This window comes from Labeo rohita, chromosome 13 (genome assembly GCF_022985175.1).
Source record: "Labeo rohita strain BAU-BD-2019 chromosome 13, IGBB_LRoh.1.0, whole genome shotgun sequence".
Classification (NCBI taxonomy): Eukaryota; Metazoa; Chordata; class Actinopteri; order Cypriniformes; family Cyprinidae; genus Labeo; species Labeo rohita.
In genome coordinates this window covers 16,454,948-16,479,863 of record NC_066881.1, presented here as the reverse complement: position 1 = coordinate 16,479,863, position 24,916 = coordinate 16,454,948, and the positions used below count along the sequence as shown (strand labels likewise).

Genomic DNA, 24,916 nt, shown 5'->3' with positions numbered 1-24,916 from the left:
TGAATCTGTTTGTACTTTCCGAGGTGGGGGCTGGTGCAATTACTCTTCTTATCCCTCTTTTAATATTTTACATTGCTATAACAACTAAGTTAGCAATCCTTGTCTCATCATCCTTTGTTTTTTTTTATTTTTTATTTTTTATTTTTTTTTAATGGGAATTCCTGCCAGAGACTTGTGGGCTTAATCTGTTAAGGTTCTTCTCGTGCAAAACAATGCTTTGGTGATATATATGTGTATATATGAAAACAACAACAACAAAAGTTCACTGTATTTCTTCCAAACCAGTGATTATGGATTAAATCTGTATCCATTGTCAAAAATAGATAACGGAAGAATAGGTTAAATCAGTGGTGTCTACGTTAAAAACCTATTTAAAATCTATTTACATATATAAATCTAATAACGAAGATGGTAATGTTTGAGGAGTTTATTATATTCCATATCCTTATATACCATTGATTATTATACAACAATAATATATAGTATTTTCGTATGAATTGTAGAGTCAAATCAAAAAGTAATAATGTCCTTTAAAACTCTAAAACAATAAACTCCTGAAATATAAATAGTAAACACGCTATCTGAAATCCCGCTCTCTCATTGGACAAATCACCCGTCAATCAAATTATTGCGATTCATATTGGCTTGTGTGATAATGGAGCGCGTGCTCTGCTCACTCAGGTAGACGTTACAAATAGTGATGGGAAGTTCGGATCATTTTACCGACTCGGTCCTTTGAGTCTCGTTCAGCAAAATGAACGAATCTTTTTTCGAGTCATTTCGTTCATTTCGTTCATTTTAGCAAAATATAATTAAAATGTTACGTTTTACCTCCCTAACACATCTACTGCTTACACAAACGTTGATCACACTACAAACAAAATAAAACTATAATGCTATAAGAAACAGAAAAGATTCATTCATTGTTTACCTGGGTCTTTAGTCTATGATTCGCTCACCTCGCCTCTTATCTGACAAGTTTTCGGGTTTGAGTTGTTCGTTCATCACGTGACAGCCCAATTAGCTAACCAACGCAGTCTGAGCCGGAAAGAGAATTGATTAGTTCATCTCTCGAGTCCTCGGGTTTGAGTCGTTCGTTCATCACGTGACATCCCCGTAATGTTAACCTATGCAGCCTGAGCCGGAAGGAGAATTGATTAGTTCATCTTTTGAGTCTTCGGGTTTGAGTCGTTCGTTCATCACGTGACATCCCCGTAATGTTAACCTATGCAGTCTGAGCCGGAAGGAGAATTGATTAGTTCATCTTTTGAGTCTTCGGGTTTGAGTCGTTCGTTCATCACGTGACATCCCCGTAATGTTAACCTATGCAGTCTGAGCCGGAAGGAGAATTGATTAGTTCATCTTTTGAGTCCTCGGGTTTGAGTCGTTCGTTCATCACGTGACAGCCCCATAAGGTGAACGAACGACTCTAAAACAGGTGAACTAATTCCAGTACAGAACCTAATAGGATGTTGCGCATGCGCGACTGAACGAATCACTCCCCGAGGCGACTCGTTCGTCCCGAGTCACATTAAAGATTCGTTCAAAATGAACGAATCGTTCAAGAACGACCCATCACTAGTTACAAACAAACTAGGAAGTGTGTGCGCGAACGTATTTCGTGTTATTTTTAAACATGTCAAATGAAGTCCGATATTGCGACAGGTGCTCGTACCTCTTTCTCAAGTTCTCGTTAATCATATACGCAACAATTTTCTGGGTGAGTTTGATTTTTATTATAGAATAAATCGGTGTGGCAAGTCTATGAGGCTAAGTCAACAAATGGACACAAGTGCTGTGTTAAAAGTCGTAAAGACGAAAGCGAAAGGAAATTATATAATTGAATATCACAAGTCTGCAGCAGTAACATTTGAGTTTATGTTTATATATTGTTATATATTATTATATGTTATTATGTCACTCGTATACCTGTTCCAGTGCTTTTGACCCCACCCTCCTCCTCCTCCTCCTCCTCCTCTTCTTCTGTATTGTAGGCTTATGGGTTTCATTGAATTATCGATCTCTTTAGTAAAGTAACTTGCTGTTGAACACATCAGATGTTTTTATGACACTGCAAATGTTTATTAGTTGATATATTAATAAATATCTGACTGCTCTGTAGAAGAAAAATTGTTAGTTACAGGTATGCTAATGAAAACACTGAATAGCAACTTTCTTGTAAAAATGTTTTTTCATCTGTACGCAAAACAATAAACACATAACATTAAGATTTAAAAGAAGGAGATAGAAACTGAAACAGTCCTATTTTAGTGGTTAATGCTTATTTTGCTTCTGTTATTGATTGCATGATAATCAGATGACCAAAATACTGTGTGTGGTCAAAGTCATGCACTTTAAAAAAAAACTCTGACCCTTATCTAGCATGGAGTCAAAGGGCATTAAAACCATCATTCGTATTTCATTTGCACATAATCATTACTCGGGTTAATATGAGCAACATTGTTGAATTTGTGTTACAAAATTGACAGTATGGAAACTTTTTTTTCCCATCTTCATAAACTGTATTCTTCTTTTTTGCCTTTAGCATAAAGTTAGATTGCTATTTGTAAGACCTGTCTTGTTAACATTGTAACCCAGGATTACAATAAATTCATGAAGCAAGTGTAGTCTGATTGACCCAAAATGGAATTGTAAGATAAGTTCTCTGAGTGTGCTTTATGCATTAAAATTATAGTATCAGACTCATAGTTGTACACTCTTAGGAAAAACAAACTTTCTTTTAACCAGTGTCCGTTCGAAAGTTACTAATGTGTACACATTAGGTGCTAATATTTACGTTTGAAGTACTAATATGTATCTTTAATGTACTAATATGTATCATTTAGGGGTAAATAAGATACAAAGATGTACCTTAGGTAAATTATAGTATTAAAGAAAATATATAATATTATATAGATAGACAACTATCTCTCTCTATATATATATGTAATTGTGCTGTACTTCACTGTACGTTGAGTCATAGTGAATATTCCAGTGCTTTTAATTCAAAACATGATCAAGCATGTATTTCTGTATTTCAGTTTCCAAGTTACCTAATACTCTTATTTACTGTTGTCAGCCTGTGACTTACCGAAAATAAACTGTAGAGTCATTTGAGGTTATATGAGCCTTGATATTTGCCGTTCTAAATTCCTTCAACAGTTCAAACTCAGATCTGATTAAAATTCTAAACTGAAATCCAGATTATAATTACTATGCGACTGCTTAATTTTCTGTGCCTATTTGTTTCTGTTCTCCACATTTCATGTTCTTTATTCACTAGACTGAGTTTTCTATTGCATAAATAATTTTGCATCATCTTTTCATTGCCTCTTATAATAATCTTTTATATACATTTCACAATTGTTCCATGAATGTATTATTTATATTGTTTTATATAATAATAATAATAATACATTTCATTTGTAATGCGCCTTTCTTACACTTACGCCTTTCATTGCCTATATGCAAATATGCTTTTCATAGAAGTGTTATTCAAATTTGAGGTGCTGTCATGGCATAAGGACTATGATATTCTGTAGTTATCTTTATTCTAATCTGTTACTGACATTTGAAAATGATTATTGTGAGTAAAAGGCTGGTGCCAAAGCTGCTCTATGTGACTACAGAGGTTTGAAATGCTACGGGCTGCACCACTGTGCTTCTCTCCCTGTTTTCTGTCAAGAGCAGGTCTGCACATGTTGAACCCATCACACTGACATCACAAACAATGGGCCCCATAGGACCCCATTTCAGACCATTATGCCACCAGCCAAGGCTCTCAGTGGCCCATTGGCACCAGTATTATAGTACTGGCTGACCCAGCACACACTCTGTGCTGCTTTCATCACGGGTTTCATAAGAGTACACTGCACGTGCCTCACACAGGGTTGTAAGGGTAAATTAATATGTGTGCATGGCTATTCTGCTCACGAAGGCGAGGGAGTACTTCTGTTTTTACCGTCTCTGTTGATTAATGTGCACTCATGCTGATTGATAAAAGGCATTATTTTGTTTTTCATGCGTACAACTTGTTGAAGTGTGCTAAGTTTACAGATTGGCTTAATGGCAGTTTTGGATTTTTGGAAATAATTTTGAATTCACAGAAGTATGTGCTAGAGGTTTTCTAGATTGCTTAAAAATGTGCAATATGGTTTGACATAAACGCACCTGAAAATAAATGGATTATAAATTATGACCACCCAGGTGGAGCCAGCTTCAACCTGGGAGAATTTCTGTTGAAATAAGGAGGTGGTGGTCTCAAACTCCATTAACCTTTATGCTTTCATTCTTTATAGTCTGCCAAAGGTCATAAATCTGGTTGACACTTTCCAACCAATTTCTCAGGCAGCTTTTGGAACCTTATTGAAGAATCTGAGCATAAAAGCATTTCTTTTTTTTTTTTTTTAATTTATTTTCCCAAGTCTTTCAATATATAAAGGACTTAGCTGTTGTAATTTTGATGTTATAACTAATAAATATAAAATTAAAACCATTATAATGACAGTCTTCTGAAAAGCAGAGAGGACTTTGCTTCTCTTTTTTTTTTTATGTAAATTCATGTTTAAGTAATGGTTACACATCTGGGTTAATCAATACTGCCACATTCTTTTATGTTTGTATATAAAATGATTAAAATCAAGTCACATCAAATTCTCATTGCTGTTCAAAAGTTTGTGATCAGTAAGATTAAAAAAAAAATAATAATAAAAATTTCAGCAAAGAGGCATTAATTTTAAAAGTGACAGTAAAGACATTTATGATATTAAGCAGCACAAATGTTTTCAACATTGATAGTAATAAGAAATGCTTCCAGTGCGGAAAATCAGCATATCAGAATGATTTCTGAAGGATGTGATGAAAATTCAGCTTTGCCATCACAGGAATAAATTATGTTTTAAAATATATTAAAATACAAAACATTTATTTTAAATTGTAAATATATTTTACAATATTGCAGTTTTTGATTAAATTTATGCAGCCTTGATAAGCATAAAAGACTTGCTTCAAAATTCAAAAACATTTTTAAAAATTATATGTGTTAATAGTTTTGTATTGCTTCATAATAAAAAAAATACTGTACCATGCTTTTGTTTATTTTAAACATATATTGTTTACTGATATAGATAGCCACCCTTTTTATTTTTTTAACCCTGTTAGTCAACAAACCCTCTGTAAACTAATGATGGTGGTAGACACGGAGGTGGACCTTTAATTTAACCAAACTAAATAGACCTTCATTAACTCCAGATCACCCACAGAACATTTCATGTTTCAAGTTCATTTCAATTTGGACGAGACTATAAGTAATCTGAGTGGGTGAGTCGTCTACTCTGTAATTACTCCTTTCATTTCCACCAGCTTGACCAGTTTACGCCCCTTCACATTCACTATACAGTTTAGCTGCCTCCCTCTGAAACTTGACACACTGTTGAACAATACAGTATCGAGTGATTTACACACTATTTGAGTTTATAATATTCACTTTGTTTTATTTATGCACCGCCAGTTATTTTCTCATGTGATTGCTTTAGAGGAGGCATCCCATTGAAAACAACCCAGTACATACCAATGATTCATTTGAGGAAAAAGATTACAACTTATCCGTACAGACTGCATGCTGGTGTTGAATGAGAAAGGAATGCATTACCACAACAAATGTGTTGTACAGCCCATATGCACACACAGACATGTTCACACACACACAACGAGTTCTCAGGCGTGGAGTGGTTTTACTGTAATTACCAGGGCAGCATTATGATGGTTATCATTTGATTATGCCATTAAGCCATGTCACTGGAGCTCAGTGTTTGTTTCTCAGGGATACAGAAGTGCATTTGCTGTTCTACGTCAGTTTTGCACAACTTCATCTGAATCCCACATCTACTACTATTCTTTATCGTGACAGAAATGCTTTGGGGTTCACAGCACATGCTTTAATTCTTCAATTAGTCAACCACATCTTAGATCCAGTAGAGTATGATAATCATGTAGAATATTTCCGAATGGAAATCGCACTCAGCGCATTGGGGAGCTATTAAGATTCAAGGTTAGAATACATTAACTCAGGAGGTCACTGATTCACATTGCTCTTCGTGGCTCTTGTTTTAATCATAATATCTTTAAATATGAAAAAGATACTAAAGAAGGTTTAATAATATCAATTTTTTTGGCTTTTTGAGGCCCTGAATGTGACTAAACATATTTCATGTATTCTTTTGTGTTTTTATTTTAAACTTATTTGCCTATATTGCTAAATATTGCTAAAATAGTGACTATCATCCTATCAGTAATGTGATTTTGCATTAAACCCAAGTGGTCTGATTTGTGTGATTTGTTTCAGCTGATAGGGGGCCTTATTTTAGCCATTGGCATTTATGCGGAGGTGGAGAGGCAACAGTACAAAACGCTGGAAGGAGTATTCCTGGCTCCTGCCATTATCCTCATTGTGCTCGGTGTGATCATGTTCATCGTCTCCTTCATCGGGGTTCTGGCATCTCTCAGAGACAACTTGTGCCTTCTCAAAGTGGTAAGTTTTCGTTTTTCCATCAGACTCTTGCATATAGTAGTGTCCTCTACATCACAAACACTATACTTCAGCATAAACCATCTGTACACAACACTTCGTATTCTGTTGTTTATAATGATGCTTTTTGAAGAAAGCAAACATGAAGTATCAGAGATAGTTCACCCAAAAATGAAAATCCTGTCATTATTTATTTACCCTTTTATGTTGTTCCAAACCTGTATGACTTTCGTTATTTAGGGGAGCAGAAGAAATGTTTTGTTTTTGTCCATACATTGAAAGTCAGTGATTAGTGTTATTATGGTCCACATGGACTATTATTATATGGACAAAACTGTTTTCAAAATATCTTCGCTTATTAAGTGATGACGTAATGTGTCCAACGATTGCTGTTTCTGGGTCCAAGCTTCAACTTATTTCACTTGAGAATACTGTCTCAACAGCCCTTTATGAGCACTGTTTATTCATATGAAACATTTAAGCATTTTCAAACACGGTGTACACTACAGTCTCCGTGCTCACAGTGTCCCAAACACAAATTATTTATTTATTTATTTATTTATATGTATATTTTCATTGTCTAGCTATCTGGGATTTCGGTATGGAGTTAAAGGGGAGAATTATAATTTTTTTTGGTAGTATTATATCACATTGTGAGTGTTTATTAGCACTGTTTGTTGTGGGTCAACAGCAGAAAGCAGAAAAAGTTTTTACTTAAAGGAGACCTATCATGCCCCTTTTACAATATGTAATATAAGTCTCAGGTGTCCCCAGAATGTGTCTGTGAAGATTCAGCTCAAAATACCCCACAGATCGTGTATTATATCATTTTGAGTGGAAGCAGAAACACACAGTTTTTGTGCATGTCTCTTTAAATGCAAATGAGCTGCTGCTCCCCGCCCCCTTTTCCAGAATAGGGCTGTGCCTTTACAACTCGTATCTCAGATACTCTGCCAAAAAACAGCTGTTTAGTTTTGATGATCACATCTGTCGTACTGAAATCATGCGCTTTAAAGGGGTCATCGGATGCTAAGTTCACTTTTTCATGTTGTTTGAACATTAATGTGTGTTGGCAGTGTATGTACAAATCTATACTATAATGATAAAAATCCAAGCAGTTTTTTTTTATGAATCTGTAAAAATAATATCCCCTTTTTCAAATCAAGCCGTTCTCAGATGCCTGTCGGTGTGGCGTCACACCGACAGAGGCCGCTCCCATGATAGTTGATTGACATGAGCGTTTTACCTCGAATCAGCTGTAACAGTTCGCCCATGCCGGAGCAGGGATGTTTCCATGCCGGAGCAGGGGTGTAAGCTGGACAAGAATATCTCTGATTGAGCGATTGAGGTGTTGTGTTGCTGGATGTAATAATGAACATAGCGGTCGTCATTTATTCCCGACATCTGAGCCGCTGAAGATGCAGTAGATTACGTTTGTTTGTGAAGTGAGTGCACCTCCCGATCTACATATATCTGTCTATGTTCACGCAAATCATTCATGATCCAGCTCCACTTACAGCAAAAGTGAGTATAAGGGTTTTTTTTATGAATCTTTGCGATCACCTTTCCTTATAACGTGGTAGTTAGGAAGTTTAGCGGCTAAATGCGGCTAATGTAAACGACCGTCTTTCCACAGAGAGAAGAGAGGGGCGGGGTGAGCAGAGCTCATTTGCATTTAAAGGAACAACCCCTTAGAATGAGATGATTTTTGCAGAGCTGATTTTGACAAGGTAAAAAGGGTGTTGTTTTACAAAACCATTGAGAATTTTTAATCAAAGTATATTAGAGACTTTTCATTAAGACCCTAAAGAATCATATCAACTTGTGGAAAATGGGCATCCAATGACCCCTTTAAGCCATATTAGTTTAAACTTCTGATATACGGTTTTATGAGCGCACATCCGAAGAATGCGATCAGAAAGCGGCTGTCACATGGCATGTTAAAAACACACAGGAGTTACGAAAACAGTTGGTTATGTCTATGAAGGTAAACAGCTGGGAATGAAATCGCATGTTTATATTAGGTGTGTGTAGCAGCAGCATAATATACAGTAAACGGTACACTGTTGTCGCTTGCAAAACAAAATGATGGTGCCTTTGATGGAAACATGCAGATTAAGAGGCACTAATATTATAATAAGATCTCCTTTATACATTACATCACAAGCTTGTAGAGAAAGATTACCAAAAAAATTTACTGGGTTGTTTTTTTTCTCACATTTTCTGGGATGGTGGATGCACCAGGGACCCGATCATGTCACTTTTAAATCACTTATACTAAGAAAAGTAGCAAAACAAACCACACTATACTAGTTTATAAAGGGATGAGTCATTTTTCAGTTTGAATAAAGGAATAATTTGAATAACACTTTCTGACTACACGTCAAACATCAGATCACCTGATGTAGAGTTAACGTTAACTGAAATACCTGTCAGATCCAATATGAAAATTACCACTCTCATTTGCCTAAAGATCACAAGGTGAAAGCAGGGCTATCAAATTCGATTCTTAAAGTGCAATTATTATCAGCAGGATTGAAAATGACAAACAGTACTAAGAGTGCATCCTGTTTCAGATCTCTTTTATTACAGTTCCCTAATCACACACTAGCTAGACAACAATCTGATTGGAATTGAATCATGTTGTGAGCTAATTGTATTTGCTGGTCCATCTGCCTTGTGAAAATCTCACTGGGTGCTGTACACATATAGACAGACTCAGTGCCTATGTAATGCAGAAACTGAGGCGTGCGACTGTTGTGTTTCCTTTGTTTCTGTAATGTACGCATTCCTCTTTAACTTGAGACCCACTGTTTACTGTTGCCTTGCAGTTTCTTTACATGCTGGCTCTCTGTCTTATTTTGGAGCTCGCCAGTGGGATTGTTGCTTTGATCTTTAGGAGACAGGTACAGTCATTTTTATTTTTCTTGTTTCATGTATAATGTTCTTGACAAATCCCTTGCTTTATAATAAGACTGTTTTTTGATGTACACTTCCAAGTGGCAGTCTGTGACGTGGATCACAGAAAGAAATGTTTATATACAGAATTCAGTATGGCAGTATTTTATAGTCATTAGCTATGCAATGTGACAATAACTTTTGGCAGTTTCTTTGTTATTAATTTCTTTGGGCTAATGGGATCCATGCTCATTTGAAAATGATAATCGTGAGCACTGTTACATGGTTGCTGGGTCATGACTGTTTTCTGATTAGATGAGGTTGTATTTCAGCATCTGCTGGATGTGCTAATTTGTTTGGCTTGACATTTCAACAGTCATTAAAAAATTAATTTTTATGCCTGAGCATAATTACCATCATTGTGTACTTAATAGCAGTCATATTTTTAAGCAACCAGTTGCACCAGTCCTCAGATATTACAGTTTTATTGAGTTTATTTCTACTTTTGCTTCAAAACAAATGAAAGGAACTACAAAAGCTCAACATTCCATGTTAAAAGAAATCAAATTTGTTACATTGTTTTGCAAAAATAACATCTTCCTGTTATAACACTGACTTTTTTGTCAAACAGACAGAGGACCTTCTCAACAAAAACATTCGTAAAGGGATAGTGAATTACTATGATGACCTTGATTTCAAAAACATCATGGACTTTGTTCAGAAAACGGTAAGGGATTTATCATGGACACATGAAAGGTACATATTTAATATTCTGACTTTTTAAGATTGCATTGAAAGCATCTTGATCTTGAAGTTTCACATTCTGAAACTGTGAAGGTCCAGATCTCTCTGTATGTACTCACTCTACATTGCCATTGGCAAACTCATTCTGTTTTGTTGAATTTCAAGCTTTTTTTAAAATTTGTTGGTGAAAATAAAAGAAGCTGGTAAAACTAGCATCCAGCTAAATCCAGCAAAAAATATTTCCGAGGTTTTTATTTTTCATAATTTCTAATCATTTAAATTTAATAATTCATAAAAAATATTTACAATAATAGGGCAATATAAAATCTTATATTCTGTTTAATTTTTTTCTGGATTGTTCTGATTTAATTCAAATTTATTGCATAAAAAGTTTTAATTAAATTAATATTTTAAAGATTGTAATAAAATTTATTTATTTTATTTTTTTTTCAAATAAAGGGCTGCAAAACAGGGGTTTTCTTTATAATTTCTTGTAATCAATTCTGTCATTTTTCAGGAACAGAACTTTTATTTTGCAGTTTATAGTGAAGACCTTGGAGAGAACATTTATTTGCAGATTTTTATCAAATTAAATAGTGAAATGTCAGTGAAGTGAAATCTCAGAGCAGCTCTGGAGATGAATCTTTGTGACCCCGAGCCACAAAACCAGTCTTAAGTAGCACAGATATATTTGTAGCAGTAGCCAAAAATACATTGTATGAGTCAAAATTATTGATTATTCTTTTATGCCAAAAATAGGATATTAAGTAACGATCATGTTCCATGAAGATATTTTGTAAATTTCCTACTGTAAATATTTTAAAATCTTATTTATTGATTAGTAATGTGCATTGCTAAGAACTTCGTTTGACCAACTTAAAAAGCGATTTTCTCATATTTTGATTTTTTTTTTTTTTTGCACCCTCCGATTCCAGATTTTCAAATAGTTGTATCTCGACCCAGTATTGTTCTATCCTAACAGACCGTACATAAATGGAAAGCTTATGTATTTAGCTTATTTTATTTATTCTATTTATTCAGTTTATTTTATTCAGCAGATGATGTATAAATCTCAATTTCAAAAAATTGACCCTTATAACCCTTAGTCATTTTTTTTTATTATGAATTTGATTAATTGGGTTATTCATGTTTTTATGTGTTTTTATTTTACTTTTTTATTTTTAAGACCATTAATTAGGTACAACAACTCCTTGAGTGCATTCGGAAGTAACACATTGAAACCAACCTTCAGAAAACCCTTTGTGTTTATTTATAGGACAAGTCCATTTAAAGAGCACTGCTTGTAGTTTAAAATGTTAGGCACCCAGCAGACACATCTGCTACATTTGATTGTTCAGACATTACAATTGCAACACTCTACGAGAGCCCAGTGGCTTGGTGGTGCATTCAAGTGCACGAGAATGACTCTGTGCCACTCCACCGGCTGCACAACCTCACCCAGAGCATCTGCATGTACCATTGTTTGATACGAGTAATTACAGCGAGCTGTTTCAGCAGCGCTCAGAAATATTACAGCAATTTCATTTTATTAGCAAACTCCTTTCTGCCTTGACTTCAAAGAAACTAAGTAAAGCGGCACCTCTAAGAACAGTCGATTTCAAGTAATCATTCCTCACACTGTGATGGTCCAAAGGAAAAGCTTTAGCACATTCTGTTTGGCCCATTGTTAAAATAAAGGGATTATTTTTCTGTTTAAACAACCTTCGGTGCCTGTCACAGCAGTCTTTCATTGTGGTTTGAATTATTTTTTTTATTTAATTTTTTTAATGCGAAGGCTTCTGTCAAACAGTATCCCAATGAGCTCAACATGACACAGTAGGAATTTGTTGTTTCTACTTCACAGGAAAATTAACTTGAATAAGATTCCAGATCGTAGAGGGCATGTGTGTTCGATCTGAAGGAAAATGAAAACATCGCAGGAAGCAGGTCTACATCAGAATATTAATTCACAAGATTTCGAGAGAGAGAAACAAAACCTGACAATCATTTTGCACCCCTTCAGTACATCACAAATTTTAAAATAAGGAGTGAAAAGAAGTGTTGTTTTATTCGGCTTAAATCGTCTCTGATGTAGTTTCTATTTTAGTGGATTAAGTATTGTCTGTATCGGGCAACGTTGGAATGCATTCCAATTGAGCAAGTTTTGCTAAGATATCCGCTTCTCAGTATTGTAGAAAGCGGTGAACACTATCCAGGACCCTATGATTCAGAAAATAGTTTGTGTTTTCTGTTTTCTCTCTGGCTGCTGTGACTTAATTCCCAGTGGTGTTCTGGTCATTCCTCATTTATTTGTTTTGTGACCGACATTCAAACAATTATGCTCTTTGTTTATATAATTCTTGTACATTAGTATGAGATAGGTTTATTATAAGAGAATCAAGCAATTGCTCAAGTAATTATCTCTAATGTTATTCACTGTCATTTAAATGAGCTAAAGGGCTCGAATATGAATTGTGCCATTCTTTGAGGGAAGACAGGAGACTAATATTTATTCATGAACATTTTGGCTCAGTAAATGAATACAGAGCAGCTCAGATTATTCATTTTATCTCTCATGTTTCATGCCCTGTCAACCTAGGTGCAGTTCAGCTGATGACACATAAGCAAATTCAACTCGTATCCAACCGTTTGCACATTACCCAGATTTTGTTTTTAAAACGCAATGTACAAATATTCTTCCTGTAGTCACTGTCTTCAGGTGCGCTAGATGAGAAAACAGTCATCTTTTCCAAATATAATCGGCCTTACATTTATTCTTACCCTTACTCTTTGCTGATATTTCACTCTGTAAGATAATCTAAATAATCTTTTACTGCTTTGATTTTTGTTTTTCCAGTTCAAATGCTGTGGGGGAACCGACTTCACGGACTGGAAAGTGAACATGTATCATAACTGCTCTGCTCCTGGTCCGCTAGCATGTGCAGTGCCTTACACCTGTTGTATAAGCAAGGTTTGTCTATGAATATTTTTCGTTCTACTTACAGTGTGAATGTATACACTATACTTATTATGTTATGTTTGGTGTTTAACACAACTCTTGCAGTAAGAATCACATTAATATGACTCTAGTTTGTCATAAATCAAATGCACAAAACCGTTCAAAAGATTGGAGTCAATAAGGGTTTTTTTTTTGTTTGTTTATATTTAAAAAAAAAATTAATACTTTTATTCAGCAAGGACACATTACATTGATTTACACTGACATTCAATAAATGCTGCTCTTTTGAAAAGCAAATTGGCATATTATAATGATTTCTAAAGAATCATGTGACACTGGAGATGAGTAATGACTGCTGAAAATTCAGCTGTTAAGGGAATAAATTAAAAAAATATATATACAAATTAAAATGTATTTAAAAATATATTATAAATGTTGTAAAATATAGTCAAATTAACAAAAAAAACTGTTATTTTAAATAATATTTTAAAACAACTGAAACTTCTTTCAATTTTTTTTTTTTTTATTTTGTTTACACATTAGACCAAATAGTCAAACTACTGTATTTGTCTGAAGCCGATTAAAAGAATAATTTATTTCACCACTAAGTGGACAATTACTTTACTACTTCAATTAATTTGGTGCCCTGTTAATGCAGAAGATAATCTCTTAAGATTCCTAAAGCATGTTTCCCACAGTCCTCTTATCTCCAGGATCTTTTTGAACGTTTCATAAACAAATATTGCTGTATGTCTGTAAACTTTAAGTCGATGCTGTTGGCTGTTAAACAACCTAAATAAACAAACCTTCTTTTACGAAGAAATAAAATCCTGGCCATTTTAAGTGCATTTTAAGTGTTAGCTCATAAACTGAATGGGAGCAAATACATAAATTCTAAATTTAAATCAGCCCTGTTTCACTTGACGGGAAACAAACGCATTTATTGCTCTTGTGTTTGAGTCTTTCATGAGGTTACTGTTTGCTCACTTGAAAGGAGATTAAAGGGAGAAATGTGGGCAGATGTTAAGCATTTAAAAAATTGTCATTTTGTGTTTTAGCATTTCTCTGTTAGTTTTGCTTTGTCCCATTCTGCTTTCGGTTTCAGTTAACTGGCACATTCTGAATTTTACAGGTGCAAAAACAATGGCACTACTCTCTGTGAACTTGGAAAGAACTTTGTCCACGCATTATATTTTTGAAATGATGCATGGTGTTTTTCTGCCCAGGTTTTCCAGTTTTCATTATACCCAGTTGCTTTGCTTTACTTTTGTTCATTTATGGAAATGTTGAGCACATAATAATCCTGCGTTATCTGGGTCATTTCTGTGTTGTGTACCTTTTGAAATCTATAACTGCTAAAAGTGAATATTCTTGTGTTATTCTTGTGTTATATTTTAAGAAGTATGTCTATAAAAGGGTACCAGGCTTTCAAAAATAAGCTCTGATGAAGCATTGATTAATAGCTTGATTATTTACACAGTGGGAATAACATGAATGAGACGTCTAACAGGTTGGAAATAAAGAACTAGAGCTAGCTGTTGCTCAGTGAGGCATTGAGAGTTCGCTTACATGAGTGTCAGTTCAGGCTGGGATATTTGCACTGCTTTTGTTGTGCCAAAAACTACAATGTTGGAAGGAACCTGAGTTTTGTTAGATAGAAGCATAGATCACTTTGCTAAATCTAATAAGCAAGTTTGTCTTAGAAAGTCCATTAAATGGCATATGATGGGGACATGAAAATGTGCTGCTTAACATGAAGTGACCCATCTGTTCTAGTTCATAATATATTGTTATGGTATGTGGTGATAAAAACAGCAGCTATTTTTGTCATTCTCAGCACAAGCCAGAGCTTTGGTTACACGACCCAGCTTGAAATTACATTTACTTGAATATTAAAAGAGCACATTTTTAAGCTGCATAGGACAGTTAAAAAATAGGTCCTCTAAAGTGCAGTACTAAAGCAGGTCTCACAGTCAAAGGACATTCATTTTTCATTAGTTTTGGAAAAAGCACAGAGCCTGTTTTGCTGACATCCAGCTGTGTGCAGATTACCTATGGACAAGCATTACCTCATCACTACTTCAGTTTAAGACAAAGCAATCCTGCTGTCTGTATATGAAGATTATATAAGAAAGTTTTGTCTGAAATTGAATATCATAACGTAATCTGAGGACATTACCTTTAAATGCCAATGAAATGATCTTTAATGCCACTCCATTAAGCCTGATGGAGATCAGTTGTTCATTGTTGTTTCTTTGCTACTAAACTTTTAAAATCTTATATCACCTAGCCAGCTCAGTGTATGAAGAAATAATTTGAATAGAATATTTAGGCAGACGCATTTCCCAAAAACAAAAATCCCAGTGCAATTGCAAATATATTGAACAGTGTAGCTTTTTGATTGATACCATCTATACCAAACTGAATTCAAAAAAAACTTTTTTTAATAACAAATAAAATATTTTTACATTCCCTTGATCTAAATTTGGTGATCTTAAATGACTTATAAAATTCTCAATCCACACATCAGTTTGCTTTTTTGGCATGTCTCCTGATGTACATCTTCCAAATGTAAGATGTTCCTGTCATCATCAAACATATAGCATTGAAAACTCTATATGGAAGCATTTCCATTTTTAAGAGGTCATGACGCACTGATTTAAAGAGATATTTCACCGCAAAATTAAAGGATTCACTTCCAGAAAAAAAAACGTCCTGATAATTTGCTCACCCCTATGTCATCCAAGTTGTTCATGTCTTTCTTTCTTCAGTCTAGAAGAAATTAAGGATTTGAGGAAAATATTCCAGCATTTTTCTCCATATAGTGGACTTCAATGGGAGCCAATGGGTTTCAATGCAGCTTCAAAGGGCTTTACACGATCCCAGCCGAGGAATAAGGGTCTTAATCTAGTGAACCGATCAGTCGTATACGTAATCATTTTGGAAAGGTTATGCGTGGTTAGTTCTTCATACTTTGGTTCAGAAAGTTGGGGTAGGATGAAAAACTCCATCTCATTTTCTCCTCCAACTTCAAAATCGTCTGACACTGTTGTTTTACCTTTTTTGTAAAGGATGTTTGACTATCTTTGCACCTTCGCTTTGTAAACACTGGGTCGGTACTTCCGCCTACGTCACATGTAGGTTGGGCTGGTGCAAGACGAGCATTTGTGGTTAAAAAGTATATAAATTTTATTTTATATTATATTAATTTTAAAGTATATAAATCGTTTTGCTAGATAAGTCCCTTATTCCTCTGCTGGGATCGTGTAGAGCTCTTTGAAGCTGCACTGAAGCTGCAGTTTGGACGTTAAACCTGTTGGGTCGCTTTGAAATTCATTATATTGAAAAAAAATTCTGGTATGTTTTCCTCAAAAACCTTGATTTCTTTGCGACTGAAGAAAAAAAAGACATCTTGGATGACATGGGGGTGAATAAATTATCAGAACATTTTTATTTTGAAAGTGAACTAATCCTTTAAAATTGACATCAATTGTTCACCCTCATGATGTTCCAGGGCCATACGATTTTGTTAATCTTTTAATCACAAATTAAATATTTTTAATGAAATCTGATAGATTTCTGTCCCTCCATTTAAAGTTTATAAGATGAAAAATCACAAAGACATCAGGAAAGAAACCCATATGAATCAAGCAGTTCAGTCCAACTCTTATGAAGAGACACTATCACTTTATATGATGAATACATTTAACATAAGCTTCTATTTATATATAAGCATTGATGAATGCACATTAGTGCATTGACCGAAAGCTGCTTGAACTTTTAGTGGAGAGATTGAAGTCATTCCACTAAAAATATCTTCATTTGGGTTTTAAAGATGAACCAAAGTCTTGTGGATTTGAAACGGCATTAGATGAGTAAATGATGACAGAATTTTAATTTCTAAGTGAAGTAACTATTTGAATGTAATCAGAATGTGCACAGTTACTCACAGAATGATTTCAGCATCATTTATAAAGCTTAGTGGTCTTAGCACTGCATTAGAAAACTTCTGTAACTCAGAATGACAAAACAGGGATCAAAGCTAGTGTAATGGAAACCTGTTACGTACAGAGTGAGCTAGTCATTAATCAGCACCAAGTGTAATTTGGTACCTGTGATCCAGCAAGTTGGGAATGTTAAATGTCTTTTTTTTTTCCTCAGAGGTTTTGCTTTTTTTTTTTTTTTTTTTCAAATCAGTACATTTACAAATCTCACAGTTCATGCCTAAAATACATAAAGATAAAAAGTTACTGTATGCATCTAACCCCTGGTTTCACAGACAAGGCTTAAAGGAGAAGTCCACTTCCAAAACAAAGATTCACATATAATGTACTCACCCCCTTGTCATCCAGGATGTTCATGTCTTTTATTTCTTTAATTGTAAAGAAATAGTTTTTTGAGGAAAACATTTCAGCATTTTTCTCCATATAATGGACTGATATGGTGCCCCGATTTTGAACTTTCAAAATGCAGTTTAAATGCAGCTTCAAACGATCCCAGATGCAGTTGTAAATGATCACAGCCGAGAACGGGTCTTATCTAACCAAACGATCGGTTGTTTTCATAAAAATAATACATTTTTATATACTTTTTAATGTCAAATGCTCATCTTGTCTTACTCTGCCTGGACTGTTTTTTTCCGGTTCATGACAGTTAGGGTATGTTGAAGAACTCCCAACTCATGTTCTCCCTCAACTTCAAAATAATCCTATATCACTGTTTTACCTTTTTTGTTAAGGGTGTTTGATTTTCTTTGCATGTTCACTTGCAAAGACTGTGTCGGTACTTCTGCAGCAATGTAGGATGATTTTGAAATGATTTTTGAAGTTGAGGGAGAAAATACGATTGGAGTTTTTCGACATACCCTAACTGTCTTGAACCAGGGAAAGCGAGACAAAACCAGTGTTTGAGATTAAAAAGTATTTAAATTATATTTTTTTTTATTGAAAATAACCAATCGTTTCGCTAGATAAGACCCTTCTTTCTCGGCTGGACTTGTTTACAACCACATTTGGGATCATTTGAAGCTGCATTTAAACTGCATTTCGGACGTTCAAAATCGGGGCACCATATCAGTCCATTATATGGAGAAAAATCCTGAAATGTTTTCCTCAAAAAACATAATTTCTTTACGACTGAAAAACAAAGACATGAACATCTTGGATGACGAGGGGTTAAGTACATTTTATGTGAATCTTTGTTTTGGATGTGGACTTCTCCTTTAAGCCTAGTCCTAGACTAAAACGTAAATCTGAGCTGTTTCAACTGAAAGAAACTTGCACTGACTGATCTTAAAATATATCCGGGCCTTTGTTTTGTCTCAAGACGCACACCAGTAATGTATATATTAACTACTTAAATGTCCTAATTGAACTACGACCTAATCCTGATTTAGGCTAAGCCATGTCTGTGAAACTGGGCCTAAGTGTTTTACCTTTCTGAAAATATTAAGACTGCATTTGCTTGTCTGTTACAGCCTTCTGAAGTTGTTAATACGATGTGTGGATACAAGGTCCTGGAGAAAGAGGTATGTGCCCTGATCACCTCTCACATCTGCATTTGTGAACAAAGAAAGTTTTAGGCTACTTTAAGTCCATTTAGATATTTGAAAGCGTCCTGTGTCGATCCACCTGGCATAAATGCGGTCGTTTACAGAGGTCAAAGGTCTGATCATCTGAGAAGAGTAATGAGAACCACCTTTGAATTTTAACAAGCTGTGAGGATATGCAGCACCACAGATGAATGATGATCTGCCTCATAACAGCATCCAATTATTTCAATACATTTTCAATCAATAACTTATAATGAGACATGTTAATGTCAATAACGTTAATGAGACATGTAATGATGGCAGTCTTTTTAACTCTGCAAAGTAATATTTCTATTGCCTGACCTTTGCTTACAGAGGCTAGAAAATGTAGAACAGATCTACACCCGTGGTTGCACGAACGCCGTCTTCATTTGGTTCATGGACAACTATAAAATCATGGCTGGATTTCTTATGGGCATCTTAGTTCCTCAGGTAAGACTTGGTGTAAAAGGTACTGATTGTTTACATAAATATACAAATGATCTGCTGTACATAAAACATACATGCTCTTATCACTTTTTAATTAGAAGTCTGTAAGCTTGCCAGGAAAGTTTTTTTTTTTTGGGGAAACCCTAATATTCCTATTTATATATTTACTTTGACAAAACTTGCCAAAACAAAAAATGCCAATAGTTTTTCTCCTCAAAAGACCAAGAATTTGACTTTATGTGGAGATTTCATCTACTCTTTATTCAGGTTTCATCATTACCTGTGCCCACTCATAAATTCAGTGTCATTAAGAACCCTTTTATAAAAGATCCCCTCGTTAAGCGTTTTCCACACTGTTGGAGAGGTGAGAGGTGAGAGAGACATGGTTTGCATGAATTTAATATTTCTTAAAAGACTACCATGAGTAGAAATGTTTTTAACAAATTAGCAGTCTGGAATTTTGATTCACCTCAAAGCAGCCTCTGATGTGCAGCTGTTTCTGAGTGTCCCCCCACTTTAACCAGTGTTAAAGAGGTGCCTTGATGCGCTGAAAAACACCACAGCACAGTCACAGATGTAGATTATCATAATCACGTAAATTTTGAGTCCATTTTGTAGTAATTTCAATAATGCTTCAACTTCGATAATAGCCCACCAACACAGGAAGCACACGCGCACCAAATGTAATTTAATTCTTTCTTATAAAGGCTCCAGTACATTAGAGGTGCTGGGAACAGGGCTAAGTTTCTATTAGGTCAGACAGTCCCCTATCTGTAGGCTGTTTCGCAGGAAATGATGCCAGAAGATCTGTGATAAGCACAGGTATTGTTGAAAAAGACTTTAATATAGCTTTGCCAGCAATGACTTCAACATTCACATCATATTGGATTGTAATGTTTCCATCTGACTGTTTTCAGTCTGATTTTTGTTTATGTTTATATAAGTGAAGGAGTGGTGGGACTTTTCTTTCGAGAAAATTCTTGATACTGAGATGCTTTTGTAATTAGTTTCATAGTTTGTCTGTAAATGGCGATTCACAGTTGGGGAAAGTCATTAGTCAGTCTGCCCACACTGTAAACCATCCCAGATGTTTATTAAAAGATTTATATTACTGCACAAATTGTATAGCTACAGCACAAAGTGTGCAGATTAAAAGGTAATTTAACCCATAAATGAAAATTAAGTCATAATTTTCTCGCCCATGTGTTGTTCTAATGGCGTATGCCCTTCTTTAGTGTTTTTTTGACCACAAAAGGCAAACTTTAAAGAAATGTCCCACACATGCTCATCCATATAATGGCATTGAATAGCAACCAGCATCAAGCTTTTAAAGGGACTTGTATGGCTTAAATATAACGTAAATTATGTCTTTTACTGAGTAGTAGAAAACTCAAGAAAGACTTGCGTTATTTTGAAAATCATCATTTTATACATGTTTTGGACTATCGGGGGGCACCATTATTTCGATGACGTGAAATGCCTGCATTCGGTGAGCTACTGGCACTACCTGTTGCTATTATTACCTCAACACAACTTGGAAAATAAAATATTGATACAATGCCATATTGTGTGGCTTTTGGTTTGAATTTTCAGTCGAAGGGCAACAAGAGAAGTGATGTAACTGCATTTTACTGCTTTCCCAGCAATAAAAAGAGAAAAAAATTGGAAGATGCCTGTGGATGAATAAAACTTCCTAAAGACCTGCGTCTTTGTCCTCTCAACTTTAGCCCTGATGCCTTTGTGGCTTTTAGTAGACCACAGCTACTGAAAGAGTTTACAAACGGCAGAGACAAGAAACGCTAGATGCCATCCTGGCAGGATGTAAACATGCCGACGCTTGTCATGACACCGGGGCTACTGAAGGAGTTTCTCAGTGCCGATTTCACTCGATATCTGGGGGCGTTTAGACTCCTTGTGGGAAAATCGATGGTACTGCATTTCGTCTACGAAATGCCACTTGTGATCATCGTATCAGTATTTTATTTTTAGAGTTGTGTAAAAATAGCAACATCTAGTGCCAGTAGCTCACTATTTTACGTCATAATGGTGCCCCCACAGTCCAAAATATGTATAAAGCGTAGATTTTTTTGTGGGTTGTCTACTACATATTTCAGTAGAGACAATTTCTGTTATATTAAGCCATAAAAGTCTTAATACCCGGGATTCCATTTAAAAAAAGAGCAAAAGTATCATAGAGTGATGCGACACGTCAAATTACCTAGGAAAAGTTGCAAGAAATTAGAATGAATAAAAACATGACATGAAATACAATGTCTACAAAAAAAAGTATCTGTGTACTTTCTTCACTGAGTTGAATATCTCCAGATAGTCAGAATGTGAATGCAATAACTTATTATGAACACAACAGATCTGCTTATCTGAGAGAGAAGAGTACACGGATTTTGTCACATTTTTATTAATCTTGATTGTGTGCTTCATAGTGAACTGCTTCGTTAATAAAGTCTCAGTGCGACAGCCAAGTTCAGGATTTTCATAAAATAGTACATTAAATTTTGGTTTGTTTTTCACCAGACTTTATGATAAACTTCTAGGACATTTGGAGTACACGACACATGTTGCATAAGATCATTTTGTGATGCTTTTACATCTTATTGTATAAGCTTGATGCTTGTCGCTATTCACTGCTATTATATGGACGTGAAGCGTGAACAAATTATATTTCTAGTTTAGTTTTGAGCTATTTTTTCGATTGGCCATTGGACTTTTGTTACGCAGACCTGGCAAACCACACCTTATGTAAACATCAGTAAACTGGTCTGATCTGATAAGCATTGAAGTACACGGTACCAATATGTCAAGACTTAATGAGCTGCTTGAGCCTCAGAGAAGGAGGACTGTTGAAGGATATGCATCTGAAAAGGGACTGAAAGCAATTTTCAAAATGTTATATGTAAAATAAATGGAGAATTAGACCAGTATATCCAGAGCATGTAGTTTCATCAAATTCACCCCAAGAGCAAATACATCAGGAAGTCCCTCAGGTTGCATCAGTAGATTTGCAGACATGGCAACAGTTAATGAGAATGCATCAGGCCACCATTAAAAAACAGGCTGCACAAATAGTGCAAAATGGTCATCTGTTGAGGGTTTTGGAAAGGATAAGTCAAAGTCCAGAAATGTATCCATTTGACATACTGTGGGGTGCTTGCAATACATGTAATAAATCACTCAAATATCATAACTTTTCATTTTCCTTAGTTTTTTGGTGTGGTCTTTACCTGGCTTTATATCACCCGTGTGGAAGATGCCATCGAAGAGTATGGACACTATATGGATGGTCTGCTGGACGGCGGACCCCGGAAAGCCAAGAAACAAAGCAAGTGGGCCAAATGCTGCAAATGCATGCCTTTGTTTGACTGAGTGCAAACTCCTAAAAGAAGCCTTAAATTGGAGAGTAAAAGGATTTATATAGGTACTGTCATCTGCTGTGGATGAAATGAACACGTTGTAGCACTGCCAAACACAACTGTGCTGTTACTTTTGTACTATCAGACACTGATGCAAGCAAGCCATTTTTGTACTGTCAATATCATTTTCACAGTTACTCTCAGGATACATTATTTCGTCTGTCATCTGAAAATGGGTATTTTTTTGTGTCAAAATTTACTGATGCTGGGACTGACCTTCTATCTCAGGACTAAATCAGACCTGAAGTAGTATACTCTGAATGCCTTTAGATTTTACACAGCTTAGTTTTGTTTAATGGGGAAACTTGACACCCTGTCAGTCTCAGGTAATGAAATTCCAGGTTTCTTTTTTCTTCACATAAGTGAACTTCTACCGTTATAGTCTATGACAACGGCAGCTACAGTGATCACAATAAGAGTGCTGTTTCTTTTGTTTGTACATTGTGTCTAAGATGAGTAACGTATAAATCCTGACTATAAAACATTTCCAAACCTAAAAGCTGTGTAAATCCAAACCTTTAGTTCACCATATTTACTGTAAAAAAAAAATGTTATTTGATAATCCTTTACTTCCTGAAACGGGTTTTTTCTCTTAATTTAATAAAATACTTTTCATTATATTATGAGATGATTATGTTTTAATCTGTGAACCTTTTTCAAACACAACATATTTCTGTCAGAGCTGCTTGTGTACATCTTATATATATACATCTTCTGTAGTGTTTTTCGCCAAAGGGTGATGGTTTTTATATTCTCCTCTGTTCTGTTGTCTGCTATGTCTTTTTATTTGTACAAAGCATAAAGACCATTCAAGTTAACTGCATATCTTGACCTGTTTTTATAATAAATACATAAGATGGTTCTTTCTTTCATTAAAAGACAGGAGAATCACCTGATGCCATATGTATTTATTTAAAGTTTGCTAAAAAATATTGCATTATTCAGCAAAAAAATTAAATTGCATTAAAGTGGATAATAATATTAAGCCTTAACATTTTTCTTTTTTTTCGTGGTCTATATTTGGATCTCTCTGCTGTCTTTATATGATTTCTATGACTGTGTATTGAGCTGACTGTTAACGCTTGAGTATTGCCCTGAACACATTGAGTGTCCTGCTGAATGAATAAATAAATGATGTTTACAGAGCTGTCTTCTGCTGCTTCAGTGAATGTTCTTATCTGTTCTCTGTCATGCTGGTTTTTGTGTTGCAGGGGGACTGCGGCACTCTGAATATTGTACTTTAGACATAGTCTGGTATCACAAATATGTGGCAATCAGTGTTTTACCTACTCATCTGTTCCATTTCCTTGCAGCTTTGGACAAAGTTTAGAAAAAAATATTGTCACTTTTTTTTTTCTCTAATAACTTGCTCTAAAGTATTTTTGAGTTTCTAATTAATGTTTGTGATTGGACATCCTTTCTGTTTCATAACTTTGTTTTTGTCCAGTTTGGTCTTTAAAAGAGATTCAGTACCAAATATAGCTGCAAGCAGCATTTAAGGGGCCAAGCACAACAGAGGTAAAATGAAGAGCTAAGGAACTGTCTTTAATTACTCATTTAAGACCAGGGTTCTCTGACCCTGCTCCTGGAGAGCTACCTTGATGCAGACTTAATGCCGCTTTCCAGTCAAGGTCGGAAGAGGGAACATCCGAGCTGAAATGTGCTACTTTCAACTTCAGTGAGTTTCAGTCACATGTCAGGTTAACATATTGTCAATTATGGCAAAAACGGAGGAGAAAAAAAAAACACAAAATGCTGCCTTTCGGTTTGAAAACACCTGACCAGAAGATACAATTAAGGTATTATTTTATAATAATATAAAACTCAGGAAACCCCAACTCGGAAACTCGGGACTTAAAGAAAATTTCGCGTTTTCGAGTTTAAGGACTTGGCGTTCATGTGCGTTCAACTCGTAAAAAGGATCTAAACTCAAAATAACCGATGACCAAAAAGACCAGCATAGGAAAATTAGATACTGTTCAAATGTAACCAGGCTGATTTTATGATTTTTGGCCAAACTGGTCAGAAGTTATAAGCAGAAATGTCAATATTTTATATCTTTTGACCAGTAGGTAAAGCTTTGCCAAAACTACTTATGTGCCCTCACACTGTAAAAAATAAAAAACACAATTTGTTGAGTCAGCTTAAAATAATTTGTTACCCTGCTGCCTTAAAATTTTAAGTTCAGTCAACTTGAAATGTTTAGTTGTACTATGTAACAACTTAGATATTTGTGTTTGCTAAACTTAACAGATGGATAAGTAACCCAGCTGCCTTCAAATTTTAAGTTGATTCAACTCAAATATCTAAGTTGTCACTTAGTATAATTTAACATTTCAAGT

General features: G+C 35.1%; 1 protein-coding gene across 1 annotated transcript; it reads left to right on the top strand.

The window, feature by feature from the left end:
- The first annotated feature begins 1,544 nt into the window (after positions 1–1,544).
- On the top strand, positions 1,545–23,720 carry tspan15 (tetraspanin 15). The gene is made up of 8 exons (XM_051126267.1): positions 1,545–1,720; positions 6,344–6,529; positions 9,358–9,432; positions 10,056–10,151; positions 13,026–13,139; positions 18,604–18,654; positions 19,033–19,149; positions 22,366–23,720. Exons 1-8 carry the CDS (start codon positions 1,637–1,639, stop codon positions 22,525–22,527), a joined length of 885 nt encoding a protein of 294 aa, XP_050982224.1. The 5' UTR covers positions 1,545–1,636; the 3' UTR covers positions 22,528–23,720.
- The last annotated feature ends 1,196 nt before the right edge of the window (positions 23,721–24,916 follow it).